This window comes from Gigantopelta aegis, chromosome 14 (genome assembly GCF_016097555.1).
Source record: "Gigantopelta aegis isolate Gae_Host chromosome 14, Gae_host_genome, whole genome shotgun sequence".
NCBI classification, from domain to species: domain Eukaryota; kingdom Metazoa; phylum Mollusca; class Gastropoda; order Neomphalida; family Peltospiridae; genus Gigantopelta; species Gigantopelta aegis.
The window spans coordinates 55100838-55122945 of record NC_054712.1 but is presented as its reverse complement, the minus strand read 5'-3'; the positions used below and the strand labels follow the sequence as shown (position 1 = coordinate 55122945).

The 22108-nt window shown below is 37.1% G+C and overlaps 1 protein-coding gene across 1 annotated transcript in view; it reads right to left on the bottom strand.

The window, feature by feature from the left end:
- Positions 1-4046: 4046 nt before the first annotated feature.
- Positions 4047-22108, bottom strand: part of LOC121388509 (solute carrier family 35 member C2-like) — a 31424-nt gene continuing 13362 nt past the window's right edge. The window contains exons 8-10 of the mRNA XM_041519866.1: positions 15603-15778; positions 10870-10990; positions 4047-8530 (exon numbers count right to left, since the gene is read on the bottom strand). Coding sequence (XP_041375800.1) covers positions 8391-8530; positions 10870-10990; positions 15603-15778 — 437 coding nt within the window. The 3' untranslated portion in view covers positions 4047-8390. The remainder of the gene's footprint in view (positions 8531-10869; positions 10991-15602; positions 15779-22108) is intronic.

The window sequence follows — 22108 nt, the reverse complement described above, 5'->3', positions numbered from 1 at the left end:
ATTTACTACCAATAATATTTTTCATTCAGAATTATTGAACACATACCACGGCTGGAACAACGGGCGAGCGCTTTACCATAGCAGATATAGTATGTCACTTTTTTTTTTAAAGTCGATATTAAATATTTGAAACGTTCTTGGCGCAAGGGTTTAGATAAAAGTGGCATTTAAAGTTGAAAGTCAAGCAAGCAGATCATGTTAAAAGATCAAATACAACCATAGTTTATCTTTGTAGTCGTGAAAGTTAGGTCCTTCATCATGTGAATTCCCACATCTCCAGTAAACTGGATCGATTTTATGAATACATTATAAATTAGCAACATTTTCTTATTATAGTTTCTGCTGATTTTATATAGCACCAAAAATGGAAATCGGCCATTCATAGCGCACACATCAAATGCCATGGCACGTACTGTCCTGTCTATGGGTAAATGTTAGACCCATCTAATTAAAATTAGCTCCACTATTACATGTAGATCTAACAGCAACCCGTTGGAGCTCATATCCAGTTTACCTTTCATTCGACCAATCAAAACCTTACTTGCAAAATCATGTCAGTGATTTGAAAAGAATTTGAAAACATTCGGGATTATGCCGAGGGTATACGAAATGATTCGGGTGAATTATGAAGTATGCCGGAAAGTAATTTCAATATAAATTTTTATATAAACTTCGTTTCAAGACGACACCCCGCCCCCCCCCCCCCCGTGATGGTAGGCTATAGCCATAAAACTGTTTATACTAGTATACAATCCAGAGTTTATTACTGCACTTTTCCCCCTTGTTTTTTTTTTTTTTTTTTTTTGTTGTTTTTTCAATGTTGAAATAAACCAACAAGTTCGCCTATTGCATAAATAGTCTCGCCCGTTAATTTTAGAATTTGTATGCTCCAGAATAACTTTATAAAAGGCGAAGTGTAATTGGTCGATATTTAAATTGTTATTTATAGATGAAGTATCACCTGGTCATGGAAGTCACGCAATGCTGTTAGATCTACTGGTAGACCAGTAGAATTAATTTTAATCAGATTGATTACGCATCAAATAGTCAGATTAAAATGTACTGCGGTGTCATTAAGATTTGGGACTGAATTATTTCATAAGCTGGCAAATTTAAAGGAGCTCAATCACGGATTTAGTGGGCCTTGTTTCTCTAAATATGCATTATAAATGGAAATTACATTCATTTGGAATACCAAACCTAGTTACTGTATGATCCAAAACATTTTAATTGAACTACGATTCAGGGAATTCCACGACACGCTTCATTTTTAAAATTTGGAAGTCTTCTTGTAAAAAGTCATAAAAATACGGAAAAAACCCAGACTCGTAGTGACGAGGCTATAAATTATTATATACGACAACCGTATAATGTATTTGTGGATTTTATATAAACGATCGCCATGTATAGAAAATAACCGCGAATACGCTGGTATAAAATAATAAACAGTCGGAACATGAACTTGCCATTTATTATTATTATTATTATTATTATTATTATTAGGCGCGTGTGCAAATTATTTTGACTGTTTCGCAAAGAGGTATTTCGGTTTTAATGTCTAGCGTAAAAAACCCCAATGTACGGTTGCATGTTTTGTCGTCCAAAAGTTTGCTAATTATTACTTAACCCAGTTGAATCCAGTTCTACTTGCTGGGACAAGTTCAGCCTGCTGTTTGTGCGTGTGTGCACGCACGTTAATCTTGCATTTTTATAGCCAAAACTCCTCCAGATAAAACACCGCCCCTCCACCCCAAAAAGGTAGTAGTAGGCTAATAATAATAATAATAATAATAATAGCAATAGTAGTAGGCTAGTAGTAGGCTAGTAGTAGTAGTAGTAGTAGTAGTAGTAATAGTAATAATAATAATTGTGTATTATTATTATTACATGTATTATAATGTTAGTAAAATCACGTCGCGGTGGGTGGGGGCGGGTGTTACAGAAACGTTACATAAATTTAGAGGGGGACCCGGAGTGGTCTAAGCTTTAGGCTACTAGTAGCCTATAAAAAATGTATTTTGAGTTTTATTGGCCCTTGCAATTTTGAGCATTTGAAATGTGACTAAATACAGCAAAATAACCTTTTAGTCATATTTATTTACGGTAAAATTAACTCTTTTTTTTACAAAATTTACGTAAGCAGCCTCAAAATTGCAATCAGTGAACAATTATTAAGTTCAAGCCCTGTTAGTTTGTGTAGGCCTATTGTCCGTAGTTAGTTTCTCTTTCAGTTAATCTACCTCAGCCGCTGATAATTTATAATTGTTATATTTATTTATTTATTCATCATCATCATCATTATTATTATTATTGTTATTATTATTGTTTATTAATTATTTATTTATTTATTTATTATTATTATTATAATTTTTTTTAGTACTGTAGGGACAATATGACGCTATTCATATATCTATGAAAAACGTACACAGGAGGGTCCGCTAAATTCATATACTCCCCCCACCCCCTCCCCTGTTCAAAAAATGCACTGTTCGTACAGTACTTAGTATGTATTCCTCCTGTTCCAGATGGTTCGGTAATATGGATCAATCAAATACATGTACTTATTTACCGCCTATATACATTTTTGCTGTGAATATAGCCAGCCCTCGTTATAGTGGAGGCTATAGACACAGCCTTCGTATATATAGTCACATCGTATATAAACACCGTCTAGTTAAGAGTATTCTTTAAAAATGTAACAATTCCTATCCCAAGTCAGCTGTTATGGCATATTTTGTATAATAATGAAGTTGACAAGGTGGAAAATGACGGTGTTTGTGATCCAGATGTTTAGACTTTTTCGCGTACGACTAACGATACATTTACCTATAGATGCAAAGGCCTAACTAGTCGGGATTGTCGACGTTTAACATGCTTCTGTTACTAAAATAAATTAATGTATAAGCTTAATATCATTCAGTACATGTTTTTATTAATTTTTAATAATTTATTTTCATTGGGGTTTTTTTCTTTCTATTTACCCTATGTCGCAGAGGACGGTTGAGCGTTCTCGTTACACGAGCTTGCTAAATCGTTTTGGCACTGCGGTTATTCGGGGAATGCCCGTCACGTGACTCAAAATAATACGTCACACCTCTGCTCTCCAAATAGCGTTATTTTTCTCAGAATTATGGACCGTACCCATAATTCAATTATTTTTTTATAAAATATCAATAATAATTGTGATATGGTGGTTATGTAGATGGTTCAATGAAGTACTTTTAGGTACAAATCAAATGTATATATTGTCATATAATATTTTGTTGGGTCAGTAATTAGGTCAACCATCTGTGACAGAGCGCGTTTAAGCAAGTAACTATTTATTCTTCTTCTTATCAATACTCATGAAAAGTAATTCTACCCAATATCTGCAATCACTAATTACCACGGACACATACATGTGTAAGACATCAATTATGCAGGTACAGGCTACACTGTGGTGATTAAAGTTCCCATGGGGTTCGGGTCATGCTCCTCGGACACTATAATTAAAAAAAGAAGAAGAAAGTTTACTTTAAGTAGGGGGTTGGATCAGGGGGTTTCGACCCCGAAAATAAGTCAAAACGAATGTATTAAGTCATACCTATAATTACTATCAGTACAATACATCTTGATACCAGTGGCTTGTATTAGGCCTACTAATATTGTGAGCAGAATTATGGAAATACACAGTGAAACGTTTCCAGGTCAGCTCATTTTGCCCGAACATCTCCGAATGCGACGATTTTGGCCAGCACTAGGGGAACAGTTGACCCTCTCTGAACCCCCGCTTTGTACGCTTACGGTATTAATGTCTTTGAAACTTTACAAAGAGTAGCCTGTGAAATAAGGAATCCATGAATAGACCACTCCTTGTGAATATCAACAACATATCTAAAAGAGACTATAAAGGTCGTGTCTACTGTCTTTGGACTGGTGCCACTGATGACGCTGACCAAAGGTTGTGCCAAGGGTTGATGTGCCTGTGCCTTTCGAGGATAGGGGCACATTAATAGGTTTTTGCTTATTCGTACCATAAAGCCCATAACTTAAAAAACAAAACCTCATAAAGTCTGAAAAACAAGTTTATGTTTTACTTTTATTTGACATACATTATACAATCATGTTAAAGTAATTTTACATATTTTTGACATACATTATACAATCATTATCATAATCAAGTCAAAGTAATGTTACATTGGCACACTGATTTTAATGCACCAATTAAGTATTGTACAGCGTAATTATAAAGTAAGGATGACATTAGTAATAAAGGTTTAAACAATAGATTAAAATGAAACAATACATATTGGTCCCATATTATAATAAGTCAACAAAATGTCAGTGTGTATTCAACACTAACGGTCTAAAATATGATTTCACCAATGCTATGACAACTGTAAGCATAACGCTCAAATTTTATCCTGATTCGATCCTTTTCCTATTTAATAGTATACTCATACTAATAACCACACTGACAAGGGTGCCGGTTTACGAAGCGATCTCCTTAAGACTTCAAAGGCGTCCAGGCTTCCATTTTTGTAGGGGGCAGGCTGGCCTTTGCCCGAATTAAACGAAAATGCCTGAATCTGCATAACAACATTTATTCATGTTAGCATTACTACCAAAAGGTTATATATGGTTGCAAACGAATCACTACGTATTCTTACACTACTTTTGATGGATGGCTAAATTTTTAACGTGCATATATGCCACTATGCCACGAAGGCTTCACACACGCCTGTCACGGGCTTAATCTCTGACTTTTGCCAGTGACTAAGTCCGGGGCTGGGGGGGGGGGGGGGGGGGGGGGGGGGGGGGGGGGGGGGGGGGTTATACTACTTTTGAGGGTAGACTGATAGAAAATCGTCGTAAAGAGGTCTCATGGTTAGCATATTTTGCCTGAATATCTGTATAATGTTTGCTAGAATTTGAGGGATTGCTCCAGCACTAGGCACTCCCCATCCCCCACGTCTCACATGCTTATGCCTTAAGTCCATACATAATCTTAGTGCTAGGATCGTTTCATAAAACGGGGCATTGGTCAGTTTAGTGACAATGAATTTTATACAGGTAACCTAAAACAATCAACCTGTTGACTATCGTACGTTTATACATGTACCATTATACGTGAAAAATAAAGTGAATATATATATTCTTTTTAAAACTGACCCCTTCCCCAACTCAAAATAAACACTAATGGTGGGAAGCAGACCTGGGACCCCTGTGAGCCATTCCTATATCAGCAACATAAGGCCTTGTTGTGATCGTTATAGCACTTTAGCAAGTCTACCTATACAATATGTATCCAGTGATTTAACAGAAAAACAAGGGTCATACTTTTTGAAATTGAATAATGGGGAAATTATGCAATCCAGAACATTGATATTTTGCACAAAACCAGTTTATAATATTGTGTACTGATGGTGAAATTAATATTGTGTACTGATGGTGAAATTTCGATTTTGATACATTGGTTTCTTTTAAAAATGGCATGCAATAAAACAAGCAATGCCAAAAAATACTATACCAATTAGAACCTACTCAAGATAGCACTAAACCAAATAACTTCTGGCTGGGTCAAAGTTCGAGGTGCACCAAACTTTTGATAGAGAAGTGAACTCCACAAGTCCTGTTATTGGTGATAAATGTGAGTTGGTTGTAAAAAAAATAAGTTTCATCTGGGCAAAAAATGTATGCAATTTTATTTCATCTGGTACCACTGTATCAAGTAGCCTTGTGCTTGAAACATGTATGGGGCATCTTTAAAAAAAAGTATTCGAATTTTATGCAGAACATAGGGTAGACATAGATGCTACCCGTTATCTCAGAAATGAGCAACTTGACCCCCCAATGTTTTCTGATTCACTTTAAGGGTGAGGATGGTAGTATTTATATCCATTGCATTTATGTCAATTGATACGCTGCAGGTAGGAGTTTTAGCCACATATGTTACTATTGTCGTCTATGGGATTTGATTTGGTAGTATACACCCTCAACATTTACCATAAGTAATACCAATGATGGTTGATTGTCACACCATTTTCTTTTCCTAAGATAGAAGTGCCATAAAGATCGCTACAAGTCCTTGTGATTAGTTGTATTTCAACTTCATGAAAATATGTCACAGAAAAAAAACATTGGGAATTTTATAGCCAATTTAAGAATTTCAAATACATGTAGCTGTATTTTTGTCCCTGTTGTTTATCAGCATTTCTTGAAGTTATGATTACATCAGATGACCACATGCTACTTAATGCTGAAGTGATATTCACCAGAATATTTTAATTCATCTTTGGTGTCTATTTGAACGACTGTCACTGAAGTTACATTTTTTTGTATTGTTCCTGACGAAAATACAAGAATTTGGTTACAGAAACTGGCTTTAGATCAAATGTCAGTCATCATGAAAATACCCTATTGACAAATTGTATATTTATAACTTCAACAACACTACAAAAGGACCCAATGAAAGTCAAAACGGTCTTCAAGCATATGTAATCAATACATGACTTTGCATTTATAAAATTTGTTTTCTATGGTTATAGTCTTCTTTCATAGCCATAAAGTATTCCATCATTTTGTTTACCTGAATGGAAATCAAATAACTAATTATGGATGTAAATAATTATGTGTTCTATGAAATGCAAAAGAAATAATAAAAAATCCACTGCTAAAATTATGGTGAGATGTAAATATAGAAAAATAAAATGACAGACAAAAGAACACTTTTAATGTTTTTGAGGATTCCAGCCTCAAATAAACCTCCACCAGATAAATTTAATGCTAATCTCATTTCAGTTCTGTCCTCCACCAAATATCAAATATGTTTAAATGGATGAAGAATGCAACAATAAACTCAATTCATGCTTAATATTATATAGGTATACAATAAACAAGAATTTTCATGGAATTAAATGTTTTGTCTCCATAAACTGATTGGGTGAATAAAGATATAATGTATTATGCAACATTCAATTGCTAATCTTTTTAAAATTAAATTGAAATAATAATTAATTTAATACATTTTTTTTTTTTTAAATGCAACCATAAATCATATTTTTCTGATTAGAACTTGTAGATTATGAGAAATGGACCTGGACCACATTTTACAAATCAGTCTTAGTGCTAAGATCACCATGGGTGCGTAATGTAGCTATGCATTTAAGATCATCTTGGCGCTAAGATCGCTGCGTAAAACAGGGCCCACAACTCAAAAGTGATGCCTTTGCTGTCGGAAAAGTAAAAGATACAACAATATTTACTCTAGTAACTTTTCAAATGTGGCTAACTGGATAAATCAACTGAATTAAAATAAATGTTTTAATATTTACCTGCTCAAGTTATATAATGTAGCTGAATGATTCCTTACAATATTCCTCATTTACAATATCAGTGTCTGTATATATAAGGTGTTTTTGGGGTGTCCAAATGTTTGTAGTAGCCGCTGCCCTAACTGGATTTTACCCCAATAATTTTGTACCTCATTTTATGTATTAAAATGAAGTTTGAGATACTGCAAACATTAGGATGAACAGAAACATACTGCTTGTACAATCACTGATATTCTAAATAATAAAATTTAAATACCGGTAATATGAAATTTTAATAGACAAAAAGGCTCCATTTGTGAGAAATATCTGAACACTCAGGCCTGTCCCTATAACACAAATTTAATCTCTAATTGTAAAATAAATTCCATGAATGAAGAATCCTAAAGGATATTTTCTATTTCACATTATTTAATCTTGTGTTTTTCGTTTTCTTTTCGACAAGACTAAATATGTGGTGGGCTTTTTAGTACCTGCTTTTGCGATGCTTAAAACTGTCTGATAAACATTAGTGGGTTAGTCAAGGTTAGTCGTTACCCAACAACTGATAGCTAATGCACTGCAAAGTCGGTTTGTTCATTTCCGAACTTTAATAAAGTGGGACTACCTTTTGTAAACTTTAATCTGGTGGGACTACATTTTAATTTGTATTATGAAGTGAATTACAAGGTAACAAAACATCATGGTAAAATGAACACAGAATAAACATTGATTTTATGTAACAGCAATTTTAGACTTAATAAATCTTTTTTAAACTTTCCCATATAAAGGTCACATTTATTGGTACCAGACTCTATTCATTTGAACATCTATAAAACAATCTTCAGGCACTGAATTCTTGGACTTTTAAAAAGGATTTGGCCAGAATTGTAAACATGATTTAATATAGATAATTTGGATACTGTCTCATAATCTTACACTTCTGACCCAAAATCTAGGATTAGTGGAAGCACGGAATACTGCTAAATCTGCAGCCTGAATACACAGTTTCTTTGAGGTTAAAATATGCATTGATCACAGTGAACATCAATTCAGTTTCTAGACGTCAATATCAAGATGTCTGTTTCAACACTGTTTGTGCTACCTATCTCGCTTGGCATCAAAAATATCAATTTCATCACAGTTCTCTTCATCATCATCATCTGTGTTCGCTCTTCCGTCTTTTATTAACATTTCCATGTCAAGAGATTTCTTTAATTTCTTTGTTGTTGTTTCATTTCCTAAAAAGATAAAGTAAAAGGAAATTGAATAAAAGCAAGATAAGGCCACACTTTTTTTTTTTAGGATTACACATTTTTTTTTGAAGGAGGCAATGTCGGAGGATGGAATAAAAATAAAAATAAAATTCACCCAATTCCTGTTGTTATTATTTGTGTTTTTGTATTATGGATGTTTTCAGTAAGACAACCGATTTCAGTCAACACGTTGTTTTGTGACGTATATTGGCCATACTGAATTCCAAACTTGTCGACAGATGAAATGAAATTTCAGCAAAGTCGGAGTTGGGTATAAATTAAAGTATTAACATCATTCAAAACATACTTTGTACTACTTTTAATAAAAATCCATCAAGATAAAATTTAAATAAACATATTAATTAATTAATGAAATGTCAAGGGAGAGAATGATTCTTCGGCACTCCGTTTCAGATGGGATTGAATTCCACTTTTCTATATACCACTCCACTCCAGGTTGCACCGCACCAAATAAAATACTTCCGGATCGAAGCTGAAAGTGCACCGACAAAATCTTACGGAGTTGGAATTGGATGGGCTTGTAAATACTGATTTAGCGTTATATTTCAAGGCTTGTATTTTTATTTATTTCGTATTTCCCGACACCACCACTGTAAAAATCATAAGTAGGCGGGAAAATTAAATTAAAAATTGGCTGAAAACTGAATTTTTTTTTTTTTCATTTTGGCAAAATTAACGTCGGCGGATCCGTAATCCGAAAAAAAGAGAAAAGTGTGGCCTAATTAAAAAAATAAAATAATTTCAGGACAGTGCATTATTTCATTGATGGGGTTTTCCTCCCTAAGAAATTTCTTGTTCCAGTCAGTAATCCACAATTGGTGTAACAAAAACTGTGGTATGTACTATCCTGTCTGTTGGATGCTGCATATAAAACATCCCTTAATGCTAATTGGAAAAAACTATATGTAGCTCCCCTTTATATTTCGGCAAACCATTCAAAAATGTGCCTAATTCCTTCATAGAAACTGTGCAACCTTTTCCTTTTGATTCAAAATTGCACAGCACCAAAACTACCCCCCACCCGTTACTGACTTCGGTCAGGCTGCTGGTGCTCCCTTGCACCTGCCAGTGCGGGCGGTCATCTCTCCCACCCACCCCAACCCAAGGCTGGCGCCTGTGCCCATGACATGCATGTGTTACAACAGCTTGCTCTGAATGTGCAAGTAAAACCCTATGACCATAATTGGAAAGAGTAGCCCATGGCGTGGTGACAGCAGCTTTCCTCTCATTATCTGTGTGGTCCGATACTATTTGTCCAGTGCTGAGTATGTCATTAAATACATGTAACACATTCCTTCCTTCTTCCAGAAGAAAGTAACAATAATAATACATGAACAGATGACCGAAATGGAATAACTAATGGCAAGCCTACTTACTTATATGCATACTTTATAATAATTTGGTAATTAGTTTTTATTGGTTTTATGTGAAAACCAGCAATTTTTGCTAAGTGTTCATTTTTCTTTACATTATTGCCATCAATTGTTGGTAAGTGTTAATTTTTTGTTACATCAATGTATAGTAAAATTTTGAATTTGCAGTACAACCAGAGCTAAAATTACAAAACAAAGTTTGTTTTGTTTAATGACACCACTAGATCACATTGATTAATTAATCACCGGCTACTGGATGTCAAACATTTGGTAATTCTGACATGTAGTCATCAGAGGAAACATACTACATTTTTTTCCATTAGCAGCAAGGGATCTTTTATATGTAGTTTCCCAGACAGGAAAGCACATACCACGGCCTTTGACCAATTGTGGTATCCTGGTTGTAATGAGAAAAAACCCAGTTGAATGGATCCAGTAACGCAAGCACCTCAGGCGAGCACTCAACCAACTGAGCTAAATCCTGCCTCTAGATGGAGTTATGTGTTTTGTTTAACGATTTATGTTTCAAAATGCATTTTAGAATAACTATGATAAAAGCCCCTTTCCAGTATGGGAGGGCAACAACACTGTCTACGAGTCATGTTATGAAGCAACAGGAAAATATATACACTGGTGGGGGGTGGGGGGAGGGGAGATATGCCCTCCTCAACTTCAACATTTTGTCATCTGCCGCATTGTTTCTGCCAGAAAGAAATTTTTGGGTATGGCGCTTTTGAATTGAATGCAACCACAGTCAACGGGATATGAGGGGCCTCCCCCAAAAAGAAAATGGGTTAAGTTTAGGGTTAGGGTTTAGAAAATCATACAGTAATAATAAAGAGTAATTAATTTTTGTCATAAGGTTAACTTTAAAAAAATCGAACCTTCTGGCAGAAACCATGTCTGCATGTAACACAATGTAACACTTACTACAAACAGCTTTGATAACGATGTGCAACACGATCCCACACAAACAAACCACCAGACCAACAGCATTCATAGTGTTCATAGTGTCACCACTCAAGTGAGCAATATATAAAGTGCAAACCTCCTGCAAAAAAAGAGAAATTTAAAGGAGTTAAATTAATGTTTAAAATTTCTTTTGCTAAAGACATATCGGTACCCACCCTCTTTGTATAAAATATTATGACAGATAAACATCATAAGACATAAAATTACATTTTTATACCATACTTTTATATTATATCCTTAGTAAATATTTACAGAACTGTTTTGTGTGATATAGCAATGAATCTGCCAAAAACCATGAAAGTATTAAACCCACAAAAAAAGAAAGAAAAAAAAAAGATTAAAAAACTGACTTGAAATTTACCATTGTACCATGGACAATAATATGGTGTATTCGGCAATGTCTTTTATTAAAAACAATTTCACAGTCCGCGTGTGTATCCATCAAAATCCCAGACACCGCTCATATTAAACTGTTACCTTCAAAACCCCAGACACCGCTCATATTAAACTGTTACCTTCCAAACCCCAGACACCGCTCATATTAAACTGTTACCTTCCAAACCCCAGACACTGCTCATATTAAACTGTTACCTTCAAAACCCCAGAAACAGCTCATATTAAACTGTTACCTTCCAAACCCCAGACACCGCTCATATTAAACTGTTACCTTCAAAACCCCAGACACCGCTCATATTAAACTGTTACCTTCCAAACCCCAGACACCGCTCATATTAAACTGTTACCTTCAAAACCCCAGACACCGCTCATATTAAACCCCGTTACCTTCCAAACCCCAGACACCGCTCATATTAAACTGTTACCTTCCAAACCCCAGACACCGCTCATATTAAACTGTTACCTTCCAAACCCCAGACACCGCTCATATTAAACTGTTACCTTCAAAACCCCAGACACCGCTAATATTAAACTGTTACCTTCAAAACCCCAGACTCCGCTCATATTAAACTGTTACCTTCAAAACCCCAGACTCCGCTCATATTAAACTGTTACCTTCAAAACCCCAGACACCGCTCATATTAAACTGTTACCTTCCAAACCCCAGACACCGCTCATATTAAACTGTTACCTTCAAAACCCCAGACACCGCTAATATTAAACTGTTACCTTCAAAACCCCAGACTCCGCTCATATTAAACTGTTACCTTCAAAACCCCAGACTCCGCTCATATTAAACTGTTACCTTCAAAACCCCAGACACCGCTCATATTAAACTGTTACCTTCAAAACCCCAGACTCCGCTCATATTAAACTGTTACCTTCAAAACCTCTAATGTGTTTCCTTCATTTCCTTTTACATATAATGCTAAATTATTACGCTCAAAACCCCTCATACAGATAATGATAAACTGTTACCTTCAAAACCCCTCATACAAACAAGCATTTGAGAGTACTGCTACAGCAATACATGTCCACTACCAGGCCCAACAATTTATCGTATCTTCTCAATTCAAGGGCCATAACTCCGTTAAAAATGGGTAAATCGCCATAAAAGTAAAACTTGATCTGTAACAGTATGTGATAAACCTATACAAAAAATTTCAGCTCAATAACTAAAGGTCTTCGGGAAAAAAAAGTCCAGAAAACTAATTTTCACATCTCCTAAGTTCAAGGGCCATAACTCTGTCAACAAATGGCTAAATCGTTATGAAAAAGTAAAGTTTGTTTTATTTAACGACGCCACTAGAGCACATTGATTTTTTATCTTATCATCGGCTATTGGACGTCAAACATATGGTCATTTTGACACTGTGTTTTAGAGGAAACCCGCTGTTGCCACATAGGCTACTCTTTTACGACAGGCAGCAAGGGATCTTTTATTTGCGCTTCCCACAGGCAGGATAGCACAAACCATGGCCTTTGTTGAACCAGTTATGGATCACTGGTCGGTGCAAGTGGTTTACACCTACCCATTGAGCCTTGCAGAGCACTCACTCAGGGTTTGGAGTCGGTATCTGGATTAAAAATCCCATGCCTCAACTGGGATCCGAACCCAGTACCTACCAGCCTGTAGACCGATGGCCTAACCACGATGCCACCGAGGCCGGTAAATCGTCATGAAAGTCAAACTTTGATCTGTAACAGTACATGATGAAACTATACACAAAATTTCAGCTCAATATCCCAAAGCCTTCTGCAAAAAACATCCGGAAGGCGCTGAAATCAGTACCTTGTGTGGCCACCAGCAGCAGCAATCACTGCACGACATCTCCTTGGCATAGACTGAATGAGTCTCTGAATCCGGGCACATGGAATCCTAGCCCATTTGTCCTGCAGTGCATGTGACAGTTGCGGAAGCGTCTGAGGTTCCGGGTCATGCTGGCGTACACGTCTGTCCAGTTCGTCCCATAGATGTTCAATGGGGTTGAGATCTGGTGATCTTGATGGCCATGGCAGCACATTAATGTTCTCATTCTGTAGAAAATCCATTGTTACACATGCTGTATGCGGCCTGGCATTGTCCTGCTGAAAGAGTTATCTCTGTCGATCCAAAATGGGAAGCATGTGACGGCGAAGAATTTCATCACACATTCATTCATCTTTCTCATCTATCACCCTCTGCCTATCATTCTCATTATTTTAATATAAAAAACTTTCCAATTTCTCCCACAATTTCAATCTGTTTCAACCCTTTCTGTCAGTTTCCTCCGACTCTGTCTTCTGAGCTATCCACACCATTACCTACCTGTCTCAACTTCCTCCATGGGGGCAGTCTCTGTGTATTTCCCTGCATCCACCTGGCATCCTCGTCCTCTGCCGCTAATAAAGCTGGTCTGACTCATGGCACTACAGCTGTCAGGTTGCCTTGTACGAACACAAGTTCACTTCTGCTGGTGTATGAGATGGCTCCCCACATCATGACACTCCCTCCACCGAATCTGTCAACTTGGACAATGCAGTTGTTGGCAAAATGTTCATTGCAGCATCTGTAAACACGTTGTCATCCATCATGTCACTGTAGAAGGAAACGTGACTCGTCACTGAACCATACTCGCCGCCAGTTTCCCAAGTTCCACCCCTGTACATTCGTGCACCAGCGAACACGTAAATGTTGATGTTGACGTCACAGGACGGAGCCAACATACGGTTTTCTAGCCCGTAAACCAGCTTCTCAAAGTCGGTTCCGAATGGTTTGTGCAGACACCCTTCTCAAACGAGGTATGCGTCCAGCAGTGTTTGTTGCTGTGGCAGTTCGGTGACGCAAGTGCAGAACCCGGATGTAGCGATCTTGTGCTACAGTTGTTATGTGAGGTCTTCCACTTCTGGGCCAGTCTTCAGCTGATTGAAACTGCTGGTACCTATCTCAGAGACGTGAAATGGTGCTCTGATGGACATTCATGTGACGTGTGACTGCTGACTGCGATTCACTTAACTGGAGGCAGCCTATTGCAATGTTTTGATTCGGCAGGCTTAGTCTTGGCATCTTGTAACTCATCTACGTCGAAATGGAAATGAGGCATCATTGCAGCTTCAAATACCCATCATTACCCCAATCTTTTCCCCAAGTTTCACGTGCATTCGCCAAAATCTGACCATTTCATGCCGATTTCCTGCAATTGTAGCACAACGTGCGTTAAATTTGTTTTAGGGTGCATTTGGGCATGCTGTCCCATTCCCATTCAAAACCCTGATACAGATAATGTTAAACCATTACCTTCAAAATCCCAGATACAGATAATGTTTAACTGTTATCTTCAAAACCCTGATACAGATAATGTTAAACTGTTACCTTCAAAACCCCTGATACAGATAATGTTAAACTGTTACCTTCAAAACCCCTGATACAGACAATGTTAAACTGTTACCTTCAAAACCCCTGATACAGATAATGTTAAACTGTTACCTTCAAAATCCCAGATACTGATGTTTAACTGTTATCTTCAAAACCCCTGATACAAATAATGTTAAACCATTACCTTCAAAACCCTGATACAGATAATGTTAAACTATTACCTTCAAAACCCCTGCTACAGATAATGTTAAACTGTTACCTTCAAAATCCCAGATACAGATAATGCTAAACTGTTACCTTCAAAATCCCAGATACAGATAATGTTAAACTGTTACCTTCAAAACCCCTGATACAGATAATGTTAAACTGTTATCTTCAAAATCCCAGATACAGATAATGTTTAACTGTTACCTTCAAAACCCCTGATACAGATAATGTTAAACTGTTATCTTCAAAATCCTGATACAGATAATGTTAAACCATTACCTTCAAAATCCCAGATACAGATAATGTTAAACCATTACCTTCAAAACCCCTGATACAGATAATGTTAAACTGTTACCTTCAAAATCCCAGATACAGATAATGTTAAACTGTTACCTTCAAAATCCCAGATACAGATAATGTTTAACTGTTATCTTCAAACCCCTGATACAGATAATGTTAAACTGTTACCTTCAAAATCCCAGATACAGATAATGTTTAACTGTTATCTTCAAAACCCCTGATACAGATAATGTTAAACTGTTATCTTCAAAACCCTGATACAGATAATGTTAAACCATTACCTTCAAAATCCCAGATACAGATAATGTTAAACCATTACCTTCAAAACCCTGATACAGATAATGTTAAACCATTACCTTCAAAATCCCAGATACAGATACTATTAAACCATTACCTTCAAAACCCCCTGATACAGATAATGTTAAACTGTTACCTTCAAAACCCCTGATACAGATAATGTTAAACTGGATGTCTTTGACAGCAACAAGTATTCACTGAACTCCAGAAAGAATGCAATGAAAGCTCCTAGCAACACTAAACCAATTGTTGAAAAGAGTAAACTGACATCTTCATAATGGAAGACCTTTACTGAAGTTGACAAGTCTAAACCTGAAAGAAACAATACACAAAAGAATATTAAGTAATACACGTCTACGGATTTACAGTTAATAAGACTGAACAAAACATGAAAGTTAAAGTTTAAAGTTTCTTTTGTTTAACGACACCACTAGAGCACATTGATTCATTAATCATCAGCTATTAGATGTCAAACATTTGGTAATTTTGAAATGTAGTCTTAGAGAGGAAACCTGCTACATTTGCTTCCATTAGTAGCAAGGGATCTTTTATATGCACTATCCCACAGACAGGATAGCACATACCACAGCCTTTGATATACCAGTCATGGTGCACTAACGAGAAACAGTCCAATGGGCCCACCGACGGGGATCGATTTCAAACTGACCTCGCATCAATCGAAGGAAGGAAATGTTTTATTTAACGACGCACTCAACACATTTTATTTACGGTTATATGACGTCGGACATATGGTTAAGGACCACACAGATATTGAGAGAGGAAACCTGCTGTCGGCACTTCATGGGCTACTCTTTTCGATTAGCAGCAAGGGATCTTTTATATGCACATATAGGATAGTACATACCACAGCCTTTGTTACACCAGTTGTGGAACACTGGCTGGAACGAGAAATAGCCCAAATGGCCCACTGATGAGAATTGATCCTAGATCGATCGTGCATCAGGTGAGTGCTGTACTACTGAGCTACATCCTTCCCCCGCATCAATTGAGTGCTTTACCACTGGGCTACGTCCCACCCCCAAAACACATGAAAGACAGACAGACAGACAGACAGACAAACAGACAGACAGACAAACATTGTCACAAGTCGATTTACTTGTGTATATTTGTATATATCTTTTACTCATAGTGGTGCGTTAATTTTTCTGCTCAGTATAAAATACCCTGCTGTTTAGTTTGATGTTTAGGGCCGCACGTGTAATCCGTGCATGGAATTTTCCATTGCTGGCTGCTGTGACAAAACCAGTGCGGGTCGCATTATTCAGTTAGTTGGACCCAGATAGCTACAGGCTTTGCACGTGTTGGAAAGTTATGACAACGTGGTCGAGATATGTAGGATTTGGCATGGACAGCTGGGGCGAGTACTGATTTTTGTACATTGTTTTATTTGGCACAATATTTTAAATAGCATTTAATCAAAATTGCGCCACTTTGAGCATTTGTATGGTGTAGTTAAGAAACCAGTTGTATATAATTAGGTAATAGTTGAATATTATGTAGTTAAATATTATGGATTTAATTAGCGTGTATTTAAAAGTTTTACAACATATATAGAAAATATTGCAGGTATCAAATGTTCATAATGAGGTATTTTAAGAACTTGTGTTAGGATAGTGGTTCACAATTTATGTTCCGAGATTCCACTGTGTATTAGCCTACAAAATAGTAGAATCGTTTTTTGACTAGCATATGGCTAGTATTTAAGGTGTATGGTGAATAGTTAAAGGTAACTATTGGTTATGAAATTAATTTATTTCATGTGTGCACATTTGCAGAACTGTCGCCGACAGTTGATTTAGGGGTCGTGTCATTGAACACAATATTTGTATGTTGACCAATTTTTCTTGTAGGTTTTGGTTTTGTTTGTTGGTGGTTTTGAGGCTGAGATGGTTGCCATAGCCATAAGAGGTAGACGAGTTCGGGAGACGAACAGACGTCACAGCCATTAGTGATTTTGCAGTTTGAGACAAGAACTGTCGTTGATTTGGAGAAACATGGAAAATGGAATAGTGGAACAGATTTGTGACCATGAAGTCAACATGAGCATTTGAAGGACACTTGGGATGTATAGTGAACTTTTGACAGTTGTTAGTTTTAAACACAGTGAACGCTGAAAAAGAGCATTGTTTGAATTTAATTAACTATTTATTTTTGATTGTGAAAGGTTGAAATTAATGTTGTAGAATTTTCAATTTAAAAGGGGGAACATAACTTTGTAATTTGGTACCATGAAGCTTTGTTAAACCTGTATTTTTTTTAATTTTTTTTTTAATATATTTATATTAACTCTAACTGGGTTGTTGTTATTTTTGTTGAGAAGTTCAAGTAGTAACTAAATCATCCCTTGGTCATACCTGGTTGTGACAAATGGTGTCAGAAGTGGGATAGATTCAGTTAATACTACTTGTGTATTCTTGATAGATTTAACAGCTAAAGTATAAGTTGCATAGGATATTGTTTAACATGGTTTTTTGTTTTAGTTCAACTGTGGTGACATTTTGAGTGAAAGTGAAGTGGGACGTGTAAGCCAAAAAAAGGATTTGAACCCCAGTTGTCCAGGTGCTGTATCCTTATCATTTGGTTGTCATATTTTTGTTAGGCTGGTGAGTATGTTTGCTGATTGTAGAAAAAGTTTCCTGCCAACACCGAGTAACAAGTTTAACTTTGCTTAAGTGTAGATGATATAATATCATTAGATAGGCACTTTGGGTTAAACTTGGGCAATAGGGTTTTCTGGGGGAAGTATTATTTCCTGCATTCAGCATTACATTATTGGCTAGACTAACATGGAAACTCTTAAAGATTTAATGGCTCAGGGTGTAGCTCTTGGTTATGAAGATGAGGATTTGAAAGAGTTTGTGAAGGAGCAGCAAGCACAGCAACGAGAGGAAAGGTTGGCTAGAAGGGAACAAGAGAAAGAAGAACGTGAGTATACATTGGCTGTAGAAAGAAATGCAATAGAAAGGGAAAAGATTCAGTTAGAGCTGAGGGCAAAAGAAACTGAACATAATTATCAGTTGGAATTATTGCAGAAACAGGCTGAATTGGGTTTTCCTGCGAGTGGGTATTCTCAGAGTATACGAAAGGGGCCTAAAATTCCACCTTTCGAAGATGGGAAAGATGATATGGATAGTTACCGTAGGCATTTTGAGCGGTATGCCGAAGTGCAAAAGTGGTCACCCAATGGGTGGGCTACTCACCTTAGTATTCTCTTAAAAGGTAAGGCTTTGGATGTTTATGCTTTGATGCCAGCAGATCAAGCACTCAATTACGGTGCTTTGAAAGAAGCATTACTTAAGAGGTATGAGTTAACAGTAGATGGCTTTAACCACAAATTTAAGACAGGTAGACCAGAGATGGGTGAAACATTTGTACAATTTTCAGTGCGGTTAGCAAGTTATCTAACCAGATGGATACAGATGTCAAAGACTGATCAAACATATGAAGGGTTATTTGACTTAGTGTTATGTGATCAATTCTTACACATGTGCAACAAAGATCTTGGTTTGTTTTTGAAGGAAAGAATTCCAAAAACCATTAACGAAATGGCTATTCTAGCAGACCAGTTCCGTGAAGCAAGATTCACCAGGGCAGTTAACTTGACACAGCAAGGTATGGGACCCCAGCAATGTCGTAGTCCTCAAATTCCAGATAGAAAGAGTGATAAGGTCAGAGTAGAAAATAAATTTTCTAAACCAGATATGGTTTCAGGTACAAAACTGAAGCGGTGTTTCCATTGTGGGAAATTGGGTCATATTGCTCCACGTTGCTTTCAGATGGCTCAAAGACCAAAGATAGGATGTGCAACAACAGAGGAGGCCAAAACAAATACTAAGGTAAGTTTTGGAAATGTAGGTCAAGGTCAATGCAGGTGTTTAAAACTGAGGCAGATGCTAGATATCCAAAGGTTTGTGGTGCATGTACATCATACACTCCAACAGTAACGACCTCGATGGCAAACAGTAAATGCGTTCTTAGCACCTCATGCCACTTACGAAACGAAGAGTTGAGCATGCCTACTACAAAAGGATGGTTGGGCAAGGAAGTGGTGAGTGTTTTACGTGATACAGGGTGTAACGGTGTTCTTCAGAAAGTGTTACATTTCAGATGATCAGTTCACAGGTAGCATACAAACATGTTTGTTAGCTGATGGTTCAAAAGTAAACACACCTATTGCTCTTGTAGATATTGATATGCCATACTATAAAGGTGAGGTAGAAGCTTGGTGTTTGGAACATCCACTGTATGATCTTATAGTGGGTAATATTGCAGATGCAAGAGCACCAAGTGATCCTGATCCAGACTGGAAACTGATCCAAGCAGTAAAAACGCGACAACAAGTTTGTGATAAAGGTAAGAACTACCAACCACTTAGAGTGCCAGATTGTACAATGGATGGTGTTACACCTGAAGACATAAGGAAAGCACAAGAAGTAGATCCTACTTTACAGAAGTATACTAAACTTGCAGATGATTGCCAAGGGATGGAGGGTAAGGCCAAGTTCTACAAGAAGTAAGGTATACTATACCGCGAGTTCAGATCTTCTAGTGTAAAGGGAGGTCAGGTTTTTACTCAACTTGTAGTACCTCGGCAGTACAGAACCCAAGTTCTTAAACTAGCTCATGAATCCATCATGTCAGGGCATATGGGAACAAAACGTACTGTAAGTAGGGTGTTGTCAGAATTCTTTTGGCCTGGTGTACAAGCTGATACCAAAAGATTTTGCCAATCTTGCAACATTTGTCAACAGACAGTTGTGAAAGGTAGGGTAGGTAAAGTACCTTTGGGCAAGATGCCCCTTATTGATGAACCTTTTAGAAGAGTCGCAGTGGATTTGGTGGGTCCACTTAAACCAGCAACAGACAAAGGTAACAGATACATTCTAACCCTTGTTGATTACGCTACAAGATACCCAGAGGCTGTAGCTCTGAAGAGTATTGAGACAGAACGTGTTGCTAAAGCACTGGTTGATATTTTCTGTCGTGTTGGTGTTCCCAGGGAGATGCTAAGCGACATGGGTACGCAATTTACATCTTCATTGATGGCAAAGGTAAGTAGATTAATATCGTTGAAACAGCTTACAACAACGCCATATCACCCAATGTGCAACGGACTGGTTGAACGTTTCAATGGTACACTGAAACAGATGTTGAAAAGATTGTGTGCAGAACGTCCCAAAGACTGGGATAAATATTTAAGTGCAGTTTTGTTTGCATACAGAGATGCTCCCCAAAAAAGTTTGGGTTTCTCTCAATTTGAGCTGGTGTATGGACATACAGTTAGAGGACCAATGACTATTCTCAAGGAACTATGGACAAAGGAAATAGACAATCCGCAGGTAAGATCAACTTATCAGTATGTAATTGACATGCGTGAGAAACTGGAATCTACCTGCCAGTTGGTCAGAGAAAGTTTGGAGAAAGCTGAGAAACGACACAAGTTTTATTACAACAGAGGAGCAAGAGAGCGAAACATGAAGGTAGGTGACCAGGTTCTCGTGTTGTTACCTACAGATCACAACAAACTAATGATGCAGTGGAAGGGACCCTACCGAATTGTAAGAAAGAATGGTGATGTGGATTATCAAATACAAATGAATGGTAAGATAAAAACTTTTCATACAAACATGTTAAAGCTTTATCTTCAGAGGACTGACCAGAACAGAGTGACTGGAATGGTGAATGTTGCTGTGATAGATTTGCAGGAATCTGAACGTGACTCATGTGTTTTAGATAAGTGGGCTGATAGTCCAAGTGTCCAAGCCAAAGAAGGTCCAAAAGAGGTTAGTGTGAGTGATGCTTTAGGACCTGAAAAAGGTCAAGAGGTAAGACAACTTTTGGAGGAATTCTATGACGTTTTATCTGATCTACCGGGACGTACCATGTTGGCTGAACATGACATTAAGCTACTGTCAGATACTCCTGTCAGGGTAAAACCGTATCCGTTGCCTTTCTCAATGCGTGAAGTGGTGAATGAAGAGGTAAGAAAAATGTTACAAATGGGTGTAATTGAACATTCTGATAGTCCTTACTCTTCTCCCATAGTAGAAAGACCAGACAAATCGTTTCTGCATTGATTTTAGAATGATCAACAAAATCAGTGTTTTTGATGCAGAACCAATGCCAAATGCTGATGAAATATTTGCCAGATTAGCAGGAAGTAAGTACATCAGTAAGTTGGATTTGTCAAAAGGGTATTGGCAGTTACCCACGGCTGAAACGGCTAAACAAGTGACAGCTTTCCAGACGCCTATGGGTTTGTTTCATTTTAATGTCATGCCATTTGGACTTGTAAATGCACCAGCCAGTTTCAGTAGACTCATGCGGAAACTTCTTCAGAACATGACAAATACGGACAATTTCATTGATGATATAATTGTCTACACCTCCACGTTTAAAGAACACATTCAGATACTGAGGGAACTGCTTTTTACACTAAGGAAAGCAAATTTGACAGCTAAACCCAGTAAGTGTTTTATTGGTTTCCAAAGTTTAGAGTGTTTGGGACATATGGTTGGAAATGAAAGACTGGAGCCAGTGCCAGATAAAATCAAAGCTATCAGAGAAGCAGATAAACCAGGGACGAAGAAACAGGTAAAGTCATTTCTAGGACTAGTTGGG